The 12599-nt window shown below is 36.8% G+C and overlaps 1 protein-coding gene across 1 annotated transcript in view; it reads left to right on the top strand.

Annotated features, from left to right (window-relative positions):
• PRIM2 (primase (DNA) subunit 2) overlaps positions 1 to 12599 on the top strand; it is a 147646-nt gene that overhangs the window by 86614 nt on the left and 48433 nt on the right. The window contains exons 9-11 of the mRNA XM_009279737.2: positions 2492 to 2559; positions 10160 to 10232; positions 11353 to 11538. Of these exons, the coding sequence (XP_009278012.1) occupies positions 2492 to 2559; positions 10160 to 10232; positions 11353 to 11538 (327 nt within the window). The remainder of the gene's footprint in view (positions 1 to 2491; positions 2560 to 10159; positions 10233 to 11352; positions 11539 to 12599) is intronic.

Genomic DNA, 12599 nt, shown 5'->3' with positions numbered 1-12599 from the left:
AATTTGCAAATTCCATAACTGTTGGGGAAACACAAGACAGTAAGAAAAAAAAAAATAAGAAAAACATTGGCCATGTGGATTCTCCTGTCACTTCAAGGGATTATGTTTTTTTCCCCTTTAACGGTGGTTCCCGAAACAGCCAGCATAGGCCACTTCTTCTATATTCTTTCATTGCAACATCAAGAAAAAACTTGGTTAAACACCAAGATCTCTAGTTCTTTGTTCTACCTCAATTCCTACAAGTCTTCCAAATTAGTTTTAAAACAGTATTTCTGTTCATTGATAACCTTTACATAACAATGTAGTTTATTGTTTATATAATGTTGACAATATTATCAATACTTTTGCAGGTTTTGAATTTTACTGTTTTTTGCTTCTTATACTACTGTCCAGTTTGACTTTCATAAACAGTCTTTTTGCAAATGCATTGTTTATAACAAGGAAAAAATTTTTTTTTTCTGACTAAAGGTAATATTTAAAGTACTGTATAGAGAAAAATACTGTATGCTTGTCTCCTGTAAAAATATACATATGTATCTGAGTGTGAACACAAATACTGTTTTCTGTATCAGTTCAGTTATTAATAGAAAGAGAAGCAGATGGTATTTCAGGTAATTCAGGCTCTGTTCTGATTTTAGCCAAGTGGAATAACTTGGCCGGTATTTAGAGGGCTTCCAAGTTCTCTTCAGAAATAATTTCTGGTTTTCTGATTGTGTTTAAAACAAAATTAGAGGGTTACTTTATAGAGGACATGAATATAGAACAGTACGTGTATTGGCCTTTAATACTCAGCGGTAAGAAAATGAGCTTTTTATCAAAAGAAACTTCTGAATAAATACAGAGCTTAATGAATTTTTGGTATAACGTATGCATCTCAGTCTAGCTCCATAAAAGAAGGGAATGTGGATAATGCTTTAATTGCCAAGATACCAGCCTTTTTTTTAAAGAAAGATGAATGGATTGCTGAGACTGCCTGAGTTACCTTTACTGCAGCAGTCAGATCGGATGAGTACACTTGGGTTACCCGAGACTGAGAAGAGCTGTGTTTTGAAGCGGTGATTGCTGCAGGCCAGAGCTGGCTTAACAGCTGAAATGGCCCGTTCCTCCTTCCCCGCTGTCCGTGTGTTCATTAGCTTCAACTTTCACTTGACAGACTAGCTGTTTTGAACCTCCTCTCATTTAGCTGGTGGTCGGTATTGCTAGCTTGAGGCACGAGTTTAAAATCTGGCCCCAGTCTGACTTCTGCCTAGCAGCAAAGGTTATGAAATGGATGTGATGAATGGGTGATCTTTCAGGAAAATATTGAACTCCTTCATATTCACACCGTCTACCTATGAGCCCATGGAGTTTGGCGTGGAGTTTGTTACAGTTACAAATAAACCCCTTGGACCCAAACACTGAGTGCATCTTTTTCCGGGGTATATTTGTGGGTTATGAATAGGAGTTGCAGCCTGCTAGTTAGTCGTACTTCAGTGCTTGCCTCTACTTGTGTGTTGGAGCCAGGAAGGTGAAGCTACACTGTTGGTGCTAAAAGGTTTTTTTGTTTGGTTTTTTTTGGTAAGATTTTTAAAGAGTATGTATAATTGTATGCATGTGATTTTAAGTTACCTGTGAAATACTAAAGAACTTGGTGGTGATTTATACAATGTGAAATATGTTGAAATCTTAAATGTGTACGAAGGTAGTTTTCAAAATACAGCCTAACTTGGCAGCAATAGAATCATGATATGCATGTTGTATTAAATATTTTATATTAGATGTATGTCAGCAGTATCAGAACTGCTATGCTTCTAACTTTTATAGGTGAAGGTAGACACCTGTATACTGATATTAAGCAAATTTAATACATATATTTTTCCAATTATTTTAGTTAATACACCAGTTAACTAGTATTCTGCAGTAGCATGACATGTACTTGTTGATTTATAGACTACTAGTTTTATTTTTTCAGAAAAAGTTTAATGTTTTAACTAGTTGTATGAAACAGTTACAAGAAAAAAGCATGTATTTAGTTTACAACAGGTTATGCCCATTTAAAAAAAACAGTGTACACAGGGGCGTGTGTGTCTATATGGGAGTCATATAGTGCTAAATATTATGTAAATTTTTCTGTACAGATGTAAATTGTATACAATATGGCTTAATGGACTATACATTTGTGACTGCTAGAAGGCTAGCTAGACTTCTAGTTCAAATATGTTTGGAAAAAAGTATACCACTTTCAATGATGTCTTGCTATTTAGTTCAAATAACACTGTAATTTTAGAAAAATTACTTTTTCACTGTTTGACTTTGTTAACTTGAAAATATTTCTGCTAACTTCAGATGCTGGAAGGTTGTGCTTAATTATTTTTAATAGGAGAAAGTATGTCTTATCCAATGTTGTGTAAAGTTGTAGCAACACAGGGTGATTTGTTACATCATTCGTGCTTTGTGCTATCAATTTGTTTGAAGCTAATATTTTATTAATTGAACTACTGTTTTCTTTTAGCTGACAGCACGATCGCTGCCTTCCATACAGTCTGACGAGAGACTACAACCTCTGCTTAATCATCTCAGGTAGCATAAACTGGAAGCATGAGGGTATTCTTTCATACAGATTAAAATAATTGTATTAGAATGTTTTAGCTAAATTTTTTTTCAGACACCTCATCTGTGCAATGGGCTTTGACTGGAAAAAAAAACCTGAAAGCATTCTTTCAACTTAACAAAAGCTTTGTAAATGACATGGAACAATTTACAGAGCTGGTGTTGCTTCTAAGTAACAAGAAAATATTTGTAGCTTTTATAAAAACTTTTTTTTACAGTAAGTACAAAATTGTTAAGCTTCTTTACGAACAAAACATTCCAAATTACACTGCTCAGAGTATGGGCCTTCTTTGTTGCAAATATTTTATGCTCTATGATCTTTTTGGAAGATTTCTCTGTCACTGTCATTGATGAATGGAGTCCTATTTTCTTCTTTTAATGGACCTAAGGAGAGAGCTGAAAATGTGAACCATTAACAGTGCTCTACAACACAGCTGAAATAGTCTGCCTCTCTCTTAGTAGTATACAGTATATAGAAGCTTTCTACTTTCTTTGAATGTGTTCGGGGATGAAGAGTAAGAAAAAATACTTTCCTGATGTTCTGCAGGTTAAGCATCGGTCTGGTCTCTTATATACATGATTGCTTTTTTCCATTTGATACTGTTTGGGAGAGTTTTTTTACTACGGTATTATGCAGGAGGACAAAGACCATACAATTAGAGGGAGATGCATTGGCTTAGAATCATTGAATAATTTAGCTTGGAGTGAACCTCTGGAGATCATTTAATCTAGCCCCTGCTCAATGCATATCTGGTTAGATTGGGTTGCTCTGGTATTTATTCAGTTGAATTTTTAATATCTCGAAGGGTAGAAATTTACTTAAATATTGAATGTCAGTAATGAAAGCTCTGTTTTTGAACACATACAGCTTTGCATTAAGATCACTGAAATGATGCTGGATGAATTAGAAATGGAAGTGGTGAGGCTCCATCATGACAGCACTGCACCGGAATTAGCATGCAGATCTAGTTAGCATGCTCTTTATTTCCTATGGTGCTCTACTGCTCGAGGTATCTGTACCCAAAATCTGACATTTTATTTTGATTTAAAAAAAAATTCTCGTAATTTTTATTACATAGGAACAGTTTCATGTTTTATTGCTTTCAGTGTAAATCAGAATAGGAAAAATAGCTTTCATTGTATCTGCTTATTTACATATGATTGAACTTTGTTCAAGAGCAATGAATGAAATAAATATTGCAGTATAACTGTTATGTAGCTGGTTAGGGGATACTTCTGAATGCCAATAACCTTCCATGTTTTTATTACCGTACATCTTACTGGGATTTTAAAAAGTACGCCCCAGTGGCATACTTTTCTCCATTTGAAGCTAAAGAGCAATTAGGTTAGCTTTTTATAAACTGTACTCTCTAGGAGTAATTACTGAGAAATTTGAAATTTCTTTTGATATATGCTATGCATCTATGTAAGTGGAACAGCTTTCATATCACAGCAATCACAATCCTCTCTGTGATTTCCTTTTCCCATATTTAAAAAAAAAAAGGTTGCAAAAAAAGCTAGTTTAACATCAGCTACTTTCACAAGGATACTGTATCCTACATTTATGCAAAAAGGTATTTTTTGCACATTCTTATGTTAACTTGGGTATGTATGTTTAACGACTGGTAAGTTACTTCCATTTTGCTTTTGCGAAAATGGAGGGGCTGTTCCCACTACATTTTGTCACCAATTGAAAAAACTACACAAATGCTTCTGAGTTGCCTTTTTGGAAGTTTGTTTACAATAGACAAAATACATCAAACCTTACAACTTGAAAAACAAGCTCTGGCAGTGAACAGACAGATGACCAAATAGGTCTTCTCTGTTACTTATTTCTGTGAATTTGTGATTCATTTTTGCTTCATCTTGCTCACAAGAAAGGAGAATATTAGTTAGTTGTAGGCTTTCCTCTACCTTCATTGTGTGAATTCTTACAGCAGTATTTTATTTTTGGCATATGTCAATAGAGCTTTATCGGGGGGCAAAAGCTTAGATAGAAACGTGTGAAAAGAGCATACAATTGAAGGTTACAGAGCGTTGTTTGATTGTTAATGCGCCACACATTTTTTGGCAGGTATTCATGTCTGCTTGTAACTTCTAAATTAGCTAGTCCTCAGAAAAGGTTGTTTTACTGTGGATTATGTCTGCATAGATATTTTAATCCATGCCCATTTTTTTAAATGGACATAATGTATTTTGTAATTGGACTGTTCTGGACTAAACATGTATTTTATCTGTGACTTCGGTCCTCTTTTTGTCCTATTCCATTTCATTGGTGCTTTCTAATATTAATTGTACTAGATGAAAAAAAGAGAATGTTTTTAGTTTAAAATTTTAAAATATTTGATGCAAGATTGTGCTTAGGGATTTCACATGCTCACAGTAGGCTACAAGGAGATTTAAATTGCTAAAACTTCGGCAATTTAATAGAAATGGAAACTTTATGTCTAAATGCATGAGAAGAACACTTCTGCAACTCCTGCTTTCAAAGGAGTTTATATGGGTTTTGTGATTAAATTTCAGGGTCGTAACACTCTGCTGTTTAAAATCTTCAGCAGGAATAATTTCAAAGATAGACAAAAACTGTCGTATGTAATCCCATCAAACTACTATAGGACTGTGCCTGTACATGAATTATAAGGAGAAGCTGAGCTGACTTTGTTTAATCTGGTGAAGAGGAGGCTTATGGATGATTAAATAGCAGCCTACAACTGTTTGAAGGACAAACATCGTGGCATTGGAACTCTTGATGGTGCCAGAGGATGTAACAAATGACAGTGGTCACATAGAGCAGCTTGGGAGGTTTAGATCAGATATTAGGAAAAATGTCTATGCTAGAATGATAGTGCAGCAGATTGCCCAAAGATGTGGAATCTTGGTTCGTGGAGATTTTTAGGATTCAGCTAGAAAAAGCCATGGCTCACCTGACTAATGTTGGCAGCAGTCCCACTTAAAGTGAGGTGTGGGACTAAATGGTCTTCTAACGTCCTTTACAACCAACATTTATATGATTCTATTAATTCTGTCTTCAAATGATAGTTCATAAGGTTGATACAGAAACCAAGTGTTTTGCAAGACTGGATTTTTTTAATGGATAACACAATACTCATGCAGACATGTTCACCCTCCTTCTCACTTATGCTCATCTCACAAGCAAGTAAAGAAGAATGTACGCCTTAATAGGTTGGTGTCATTTACTATCCTCAACATCTACAAAGTGCCCTTCATATCCTCACTAAATCTCATGATATACTAACACATCTGTGAATAATACAATATTTATCACAAAGGTCCTACAGCTGGTTATTTGAAAGACATAGATCCCATTCTTGGAGACATTGATGTAGTGGAGGTTTCTTCTTGGTCAACGGCAGTGCGAATGTATGTATTGATCTTTAATTGCAAGATACGTTTAGAAAACTTTCGGTAACTAAGATTTTGGATTGTAGAAAAACAGGTTTTGAGTGATTTGAGAGAGACAGGAACTTATATATGAAGGTAAAATAAAACTGGTTTATAAGTGAAAAGTGAAGACATTGTTGCTTGCATTCCAGTAAACCACAAAAAGAAATTATGAAGAACTATAGATATTTCTAGGTGAGTAAGAAGCTTGATCAGGAAGTAACCTCAGAAGCTATGTGGAATAAAAGAAAGGATGAGTCCAAAACAAGAGCTAAAACTGGAAGCAAAAAATAGGAGAAGAAAGCGAGGGTGATCACAAGCCTGGTTGGTTTGTGTTGTAATGTGTTTTCAAACCAATAGTAGGAAGCTGTTTGGCAAGAAAAAAGGAGGACCATTGTTCATAGCAAAGGATAGGTGGAATAAAAGAAAGGATGAGTCCAAAACAAGAGCTAAAACTGGAAGCAAAAAATAGGAGAAGAAAGCGAGGGTGATCACAAGCCTGGTTGGTTTGTGTTGTAATGTGTTTTCAAACCAATAGTAGGAAGCTGTTTGGCAAGAAAAAAGGAGGACCATTGTTCATAGAACAAAGGATAGTCTTAATATTTTTTTTTCAAGGTTGTTGAGATTTTTTTAATAGAAATGTAGAGAAAATAATGGCAATCAGTGGAGAAAGCAGTGTGATTTTTCTTGTGATGAAATCAAGGGAGCTGGAGAATCTCTTAACATAGAAGATCAGAAGACCTGGCACCTAAAATTGCCCACCCAAAAGCTCTAGTCCCTTGAGCTCCTTGGGACAGGTATCCAACAGCTTAGCTGCCAAAGGCCACATGACTAGTGCTGGCCTCTTTATGCCAGCATTGGCCATGCACATTAGCGCCAATCTACCACATGTTCTGGATGGATAAAGCATACTCTTCTTCAGAGCACCACCTTTGAAGGCAGTTTGTAGGGTTCAGCTGTTTGGTGAGTGATGTCAGGTATCAAGAAACTTCGACCTTGCAAAGGTCATATGCTACTTTTTAATGTAAAAATAAGGAAACATTTATGAAAAACTTTTCCTGTTTGCTTACCATGCTGAGAATATTTGAGCTTTTGAGAGTCTGAAAAGTAGAATTTCTTCTTCTCTACCTCACCTCCCCACCCCCGGCATTGAGTTTTCTGTCTTTGCAGTAAAGTTTTCTACCAAGTCCAGATGTAATGGTCAGCAAGATTCAGAGAGTATGTCCTCTTTTTAGCAGTAACTTCTGAAGTCTTATTTTGTTCACTTACTGTACAGGAAAACTCTTGTGTCTTCTCTTTGGACCTCCTCTTCCCAGGCCTTTCTACAGATGCTAGGAAGAAGTGGTTTTCTTTAGCTTAGCAATTTTTTTCAGTATTGGTATGATTCTAATAAATACTATAGGATACAAGCAGATGATCTAAAGTGATTATGGTAGAGCAGCTTAAGAAGTTACCAGCACTCATTCTGGAATGTGATAACTGACTGAATGGTCATTTTCCTAATTGGTTGTTTTACAAAAAAAAAAGTTGTTGCCTAAGCAACAGCTGTTTTCTGTTGTTCTATGCTTCGATTGCAGTATTTTTGGGACTGTGATTTTTGTTTTGTTTGCAGTTTGCCTAAGTAAAGTGATGCAGATCTGGTTCTACAAGGAGATTTAGATTCTTTAGTAGAGTCAGTAGTAGTAGACATACACAGCTCAAATAGTTTTAATTATTTATCCATTGTTGTGTAATAGAAAAAAAATCTATTCAGTACAGTAAGCTCGCCTAGTGCTCCAGTGTGTGCCAGAAATAAGAACTAAAGAATGAATGAATGCACGTATAAGTAAACAAACTATTTGTACTGTAATAAAATAAACTCTTAGCTGTATGCTTTTCACACTTTACAGTATTGAAATATCACAAAATAATCTGTAGCACCTAGTATCATCATTTAGCTAAATTCCTTTTTTCTGGAGTTAATCTCTATATGCCTTCAAAAGATTTAAGAAATTATCTTTGTAAGTTAGTTGCAAAATCCCTCTTGCACAAAGAAATTTGTTCTTACCCAGACTTTGCAACCTGATTTTTGGACCAATATACCGTATCCAAAACCCCTGTTTGCTTTATTGCCTGCTGTACTGTCAACTCTTGAGTTTGGTTGAGTTCTGCTTAAAGCATTGCTCTTGGCCTATTCTGCAGCCCTGCATATATTCTCATTCAAGAAGTCTATATATTTAACAGTAAAAGCTGGGCATTAGATGCTTGTATTTGATTTGAAATTACTTTGGTGACAATGTCTACGTGACTGTCTCTGCTGTAGTATAGGGTTACCTGAACTTAGCTCAGGTATCAGAATTAGCTTCGTTGCAGTATGAATGAAAGATGAGGCAGCACACGCAAAGTCCTGTGCTATTTTGGCTAGACAGCTACTGTCAGGAGTTAACATGTGTTTGTATGTTAGTACTGCAGTAAAAGCCTTCCCAGCTTTTTATTGGTACACTTAAGTAGTTTTTGAGTTTTTACTTTTCCTCCACGGTAGAGGAAGAATCACTAGGTCATAGTGATACATCAGGTTTTTTGTCTGTTTGTTTGTGTTTTTAAAATACTACACAAGTAGCAAAGTAGAAGAGGTTCTTGATTACTGGAAGAAAGCAAAAGTGAACCCTGCCTTCACAAAGAGTAAGGAGAAGAATCCATGGAACTATAGGCTGGTCAGCCTCATCTCAGTTCCAGACATATGAAGGACAAGAAGATGATCATGGGTGGTCAGCATGGATTTGTGAATGGGAAATTATGCTTGACGAACCTCATAGCTGGTCATTTTATCATAGAAGGCTCAACAGATGGGGGGAAGGCAGTGGATGTTGTTTATCTTGACTTTAGCAAGGTTTTTGACACTGTTTCTTTTAACATCCTCATCGACAACTGATGAAGTATGGGCTAGGTAAACGGGCAGTGAGGTGGACTGAAAACTGGCTGAAGTGCTGTGCTCAAAGGTTTGTGATCAGAGGCATTAAGACCAGCTGGAGGCCAATCACTAGCGGCGTACCTCAGGGATTGATACTGGGTCCTATATTGTTTAGCTTCTTCTTTAATGTCTGAGGTGATGGGACAGAGTGTGCACTCAGCAAGTCTCAAATGATACAAAACTGGGAGGAATGGTTTACACCAGATGGGTGTGCTGCCTTTCAGGTGGACTTGGACAGTCTGAAGAAATGGGCTGACAGGAACCCTGTGAAGTCCAACAAAGGGAAATACCAAGCTTTGCATCTGAGGAGGAATAACCCCATGTACCACTATAGGCTGAGGGCTGAACAGCTGTGAAACAGGGTTGCAGAAGAGGACCTTGGGGTCCTGGTGGACAGCAAGCTAACTTTGAGTGTACCCTTGAAGCAAAGAAAGCTAACAGTCTCTTGGGTGGCACTAGGAAGAGCACTCCCAGCAGGTCGAGGGCGGTGATCTTTCCCCTCTACTCAGCCAGGTGAGGCCACATCTGGAGGGCTCTGTCCGATCCTGGGCTCCCCAGTACATATGAGGAGAGGCTGAGAGAGCTGAGACTGTTCAGCGTGGAGGAGAAATTTCAGGAGGGTGAGTGTGTGAATCTTACCAGGACTTATAAATAGGTGTCTGATAAGGGGGAGTAAAGAAGACAGAGCGAGACTCTTCTCAGTGGTATCCAGTGATAGGCCAGGAAGCAATGGGCATAAACTGATATACAGGAAATTCCACTTAAACATAAGAAAACACTTTTCTACTGCCAGGGTGGTCAAACACTGGAACAGGTTCCTCAGAAGGTTATGGAGTCTCTGTCCTTGGAGATGCTCGAAACTCAGCTTGATGAGATGCTAAGCAACCTGCTGTAGTTAACTCTGTTTTGAGCAGGGGCTTGGACTAGATGATCTTCAGAGGTCTCTCTCAACCTCAACAGTAGCGTGATCCTATGATCTGAATTCTGAATGACCCTTCACCACTTCTTTCAGATAAAGGGAGGGAGGGTTTCTTTACCATGTTGACTCTAACGTTGGTTTTATAAATCTTAATCACTTACATAACTGTCAAATACATTCTTAGTTTTGCCTGATAGAAAATATTTGCGGACCTTAATTGGTAAAATAATTTCTAAATTTGTAAAACATTTTTTTTGAACAGTTTTAAATGATGCTGTACTGTTTGCTTTGTTTTTCAGCCATTCTTACATTGGCCCAGATTACAGCGTGCAAAAGAACACTGGAAAAATTTCTCTAGAACAGATCGATACTGTAAGTCCTCTGTGTTTATTGGGTTATATTGTATGCTGATAACGTAACATTTTAAATTCAATTACTCTATGTACAGACAACATATAAAGGCTTTATCTTTTTTTGATTCATATTTGCTTTGTAACTCTTAAGAATTACTTGAATGAAATTGTGATAAAGTTTAAAATGGAGCAGAATTAACTGAAAATGCATCTAATCAGGATTTAGACTGGAGCTATAATGAATTGCTTAATTTGCTGCTTAAGTTTGTGTACTTTCACAAATACCTAACATAATTATAAAGAGTTTAACAAAATTTTCTCATTTAATAATTTTGCAAGCCATGATGTTTAGTTTATGATTATTGCATTGCGATATTAGTCTTTTCAATGCTCTTTTTTTGACTTTTGACTTACAGACGAGTATTTCAAAACAAGGAAGTAAATAAAATGGATTGTAAAACCGCATCAATGGTGCAGAGACAATTAAAAACACATTAAAATTCCTTTATCTGAACTTCAGAAAGAGTTTGTGTTTTCAGTGTCCATCTTAACCATAACAGTGTTCCTTTGGTAGTGAATTTCATGGCATAACTCAGATGTTAAAAATAAAAATGCAAAGCCCAAGTAAGCTTGAATGTTACATTTTTTTATCTCCGAGATCTTGCTTTGTAAGAAATAGTATTCTTCAGGGGAAAAAACCTGCAGATCAGTTGCGATGGATTTTACTCCTGCTTGTAGTTTTTCAAAGACGGTTTAAAAAAGCCATCCCCTCCTCCAACCCCCCAAAACTCTAACAAAAGTCACCTTGCCATTCCAGAAGCTAAAATAAGGAAGAAGCAAGAAACATTGTAATGGAACTGCGGATATATTTTTCCTGACAGCAATTAAACCTGTGTTACTTTGTAGCTGAAGATAGTCTGATACTACCACCTGTATTACTCTGTTCTTGAGATGGCTATTGGATTTGATGGCTTACAGACACGCTTGTGTTATCATCAGTCCCAAGGTGCTCTGCACATGCGTATCTTTTCTTCCAGCCATTGGCATTTTCAAGTGGAACTAATTAATAATCACAATAAGCATATATCCTACAAATTAAATGATCAGTATGCCTTAAACACAATTTTTTCTCTTGACAGCTTTCTGTGAAATCATTCCCTCTTTGCATGCGCCAGTTGCACAAAGCCCTACGTGATAACCATCATCTCCGTCACGGAGGTCGTATGCAATATGGACTGTTCTTAAAAGGCATCGGCCTGACTCTGGAACAGGCACTGGAATTTTGGAAGAAAGAATTTATCAGAGGAAAAGTAGATGCAGACAAGGTAATTCAACAGATGAAAAATATCTAAATATGTGAATGTGAGGATGTAGTTAATGTGTACATTGTGCTACATATTTTAATAGATGCTTGTTAAAGTAGATAATTTGGCAAAAGGCACAGTAATGTCTTTTAAAGGTGGGGGTTTTTTTTCTCTCTTTTCTTATGATTTTATTCATTTTGTTGGTCATTCTTCTGAAGAATGGGGAAAAAGGGCAAGCCACAAAGAGGCTTTTTATAGATGAGGACTAGAAAAATCTTACTTTACCCCTAAATCACTAGGAAACCAATGTCCTTTATGAAATACAGGTACTATGTGACTAAATGAATTCACCAAGCAGGTAAGTGACCACAAACAGTACTATCTGAAAGGCAAGGTTAGCCTTTTTTGTTGGTTAATTAAAAAAAAAATTAATTGGACAGCTGTGTGTGAGGTGAGCTTGCCTTAGCAAATTTACAGTCTAAGAATAAAAGAAGAAACTGGAGGTGAATAAAGATAGAAGAATATGTTCAAGGAAATAGTGAGAAAATGCTGTTCAGTGCAATGGGCAGTATTATGGACATATTAGTCATTGGCCTAATCCTTGCTAATATTTTTGAGAGTATGAGTGAGGAAAGGATAACATACATGTGCTGTCTCTCTGAGAGCATGTGTCCTGGTTTCAGCTAATTTTTAGAGGTTTGTAACCTGCTCCTTACCTTGAACAGCCTAGGTAGAATCAAGCAAGCTTCCTCTCTCACCCGTCTCTGCCTGGCCTGTGGTATGTGTTAGAGCTGATGTTTCAGACCTTATGTCAGTTTTGTTTGGATTGTGATACCTTGCATTTAATATTGTGAGATCTCAGCTTTCCAGAGTACTATGAAGTATTTTGAAGTGTTTGGTAGACAATCTTTTGTTAGCTGTCATGGTTTAACCTCAGTCGACAACTAAGCACCACGCAGCCACTCGCTCACTCCTCCCCCTCCCCCCCAAGTGGGATGGGGGAGAGAATTGGAAGAGCACAAGTGAGAAAAACTCATGGGTTGAGATAAAAACAGTTTAATAATTGAAATAAAATGATAATA

The sequence above is a fragment of the Aptenodytes forsteri genome, unplaced genomic scaffold (genome assembly GCF_000699145.1).
Source record: "Aptenodytes forsteri isolate BGI_AS27 unplaced genomic scaffold, ASM69914v1 Scaffold115, whole genome shotgun sequence".
Taxonomy (NCBI): domain Eukaryota; kingdom Metazoa; phylum Chordata; class Aves; order Sphenisciformes; family Spheniscidae; genus Aptenodytes; species Aptenodytes forsteri.
The sequence above is the reverse complement of the archived record's forward strand: the minus strand, read 5'-3'. Positions and strand labels throughout refer to the sequence as shown.